Source organism: Aegilops tauschii, chromosome 5, assembly GCF_002575655.3.
Source record: "Aegilops tauschii subsp. strangulata cultivar AL8/78 chromosome 5, Aet v6.0, whole genome shotgun sequence".
NCBI classification, from domain to species: Eukaryota; Viridiplantae; Streptophyta; class Magnoliopsida; order Poales; family Poaceae; genus Aegilops; species Aegilops tauschii.
The window spans coordinates 24,204,806-24,206,631 of record NC_053039.3 but is presented as its reverse complement, the minus strand read 5'-3'; the positions used below and the strand labels follow the sequence as shown (position 1 = coordinate 24,206,631).

Here is a 1,826-nt window from a genome sequence, read left to right as displayed (position 1 = left end):
ACATTGACAAATGTTCTAAGAGCTTGCAAAGTTTCATCATGGAGTCACATTTGTGGAAGTCGTGGTAGCATATCCATTTTCTTTGCCTCGCCTTTCAGGAATGTGATTCTATGATGAAATTTTGCAAGCTCTTAGAACATTTGTCAATGTTTGTCATAAAAAATATTCAGATTTTTTTATTCTTTTTAAATTTTTTTCAGTTTTAATGTTCATCAAAGTTCATTTGAGTTCGGGCTGAGAAACTCCGTGTCCGGTCAAAGGTTCTTTTTTTAGACAGAGAAAATACTCTGGTTTTGAACATACTCTGGAATTAATATCAAAGTTTTTAATGGTAGCCAAACACCTCAAAGTAAATTAAACGAGCGTTGACACCAGGCTCCGTGTGATACTTTTGTCCATCAGGTCTCGTTTCTTGGCTGGCGATTGGAATCCCTCATTGTCTTTCAAGATTCTAAGCTTACTCCAATGATCATCAACATCATTTCTTGTGGCCTTCTCCCGCATCAGCCACTCAAGATCCGAAGAGGTTGTTGCATGAAACTCGTCAGAGAGCTCATAAACTCCTCCAATCTCACCTTGCCAGCATCTGGAGACAGGACCGCCCAGAGTTTGAGCGTCCTGAGAATTAGTCCCCATACCTAGAGAATGGATGTCCAAATGGTGTTGTTAAAAATCATAGAGTTCCCATATTTCCACAAACACCAGAGGACAACAGAGCTTATAATGTTCAGAGCAGAGTTCTTATTGGAGACCTAGTAGTGAGCAACGGATTCAAAATTTGTGCTTATTTGGATATGGAAGAAGCTACTAACAAAGGACCAAACATGTCTAGCTACTACACAGTCAAAGAACAAACAGAATTGCACTTCACATATATAACCGTAGAAATTACACCTCCATTTTATTTATACATTTATTCGCTGAATGGCACGCACCAGCCATGCACGCCCGCACATGTGACATTATATATGGGCATATATATGGGCACACACACAAATGATCGATGATCAACATAAGTAAGGAAGACTACAAGGAGTAGTACGTCCTCTGCTTACTGATCCATGTGTAAATCATTTCGGGCGGGGCAGAGGACGATCTGGTAGTTGGTTCCGGCGGGACACGTGAAGGTGCTGGTCTGGTCGTCCTTGGCGTAGCTGTAGGCGTCTGGGCACTTGCCCTTGAAGAACCTCGAGTAGTTGGTCGGCGGGCAGTTGTGCTCGAACTGGCCCCGGCAGCAGTAGGTGTCGCCGCCGAACTTGCCGCACGCGCTCGCGCACCCTCCGGGCACCTGCAGCTCGGGCAGGCACTCCCTGGTGATGTCTACGGCGCAGGTCGCCGCACGGCACGGCGCGCCGCCGACGGGCTGGAAGCTCATGGGCGTATTGAAGCCGTCGATGACGGACAGATCGAAGAAGTCCTGGCTCCCGCCCTGCCCCAGCGTGTACTCGGCCAGCGTGGCAGGCTGCTCGCCCGACACGCGGCAGGAGAGCGCGCCCGCGCAGTCGCCGGTGATGCAGTGGCCGCGGCCGCTGCCGTCGAAGGTGCATCCCGTGCGCGGCCACACCCTGGCGCCCGCGGTGCCGGCGGGCATGTTGAGCTGCCACGACTGGCCCGGGTCGAGACGCACGCCGCCGCCTGGGAGCGCGCCCGGCCATATCGTGTAGGAGCACCGGTTCACGACGGTGATAGTGGCCGCATCGGCGGTGGCAGCGAGCACGAGCACGAGAGCGATGAGGTGGACGACGCCAGAGAACGCCATGGCACCTGCCGTTGTTGTTGTTTGACGAATGGTGATGCGGCGATTCTGAATGGTGGTTTGGCGGTGT

At 51.2% G+C, this 1,826-nt stretch overlaps 1 protein-coding gene across 1 annotated transcript; it reads right to left on the bottom strand.

The window, feature by feature from the left end:
* Positions 1 to 852: 852 nt before the first annotated feature.
* On the bottom strand, positions 853 to 1,826 carry LOC109769170 (alpha-amylase/trypsin inhibitor). Its single transcript, XM_020327918.4, has one exon. It carries the CDS (start codon positions 1,757 to 1,759, stop codon positions 1,052 to 1,054), a length of 708 nt encoding a protein of 235 aa, XP_020183507.1. The 5' UTR covers positions 1,760 to 1,826; the 3' UTR covers positions 853 to 1,051.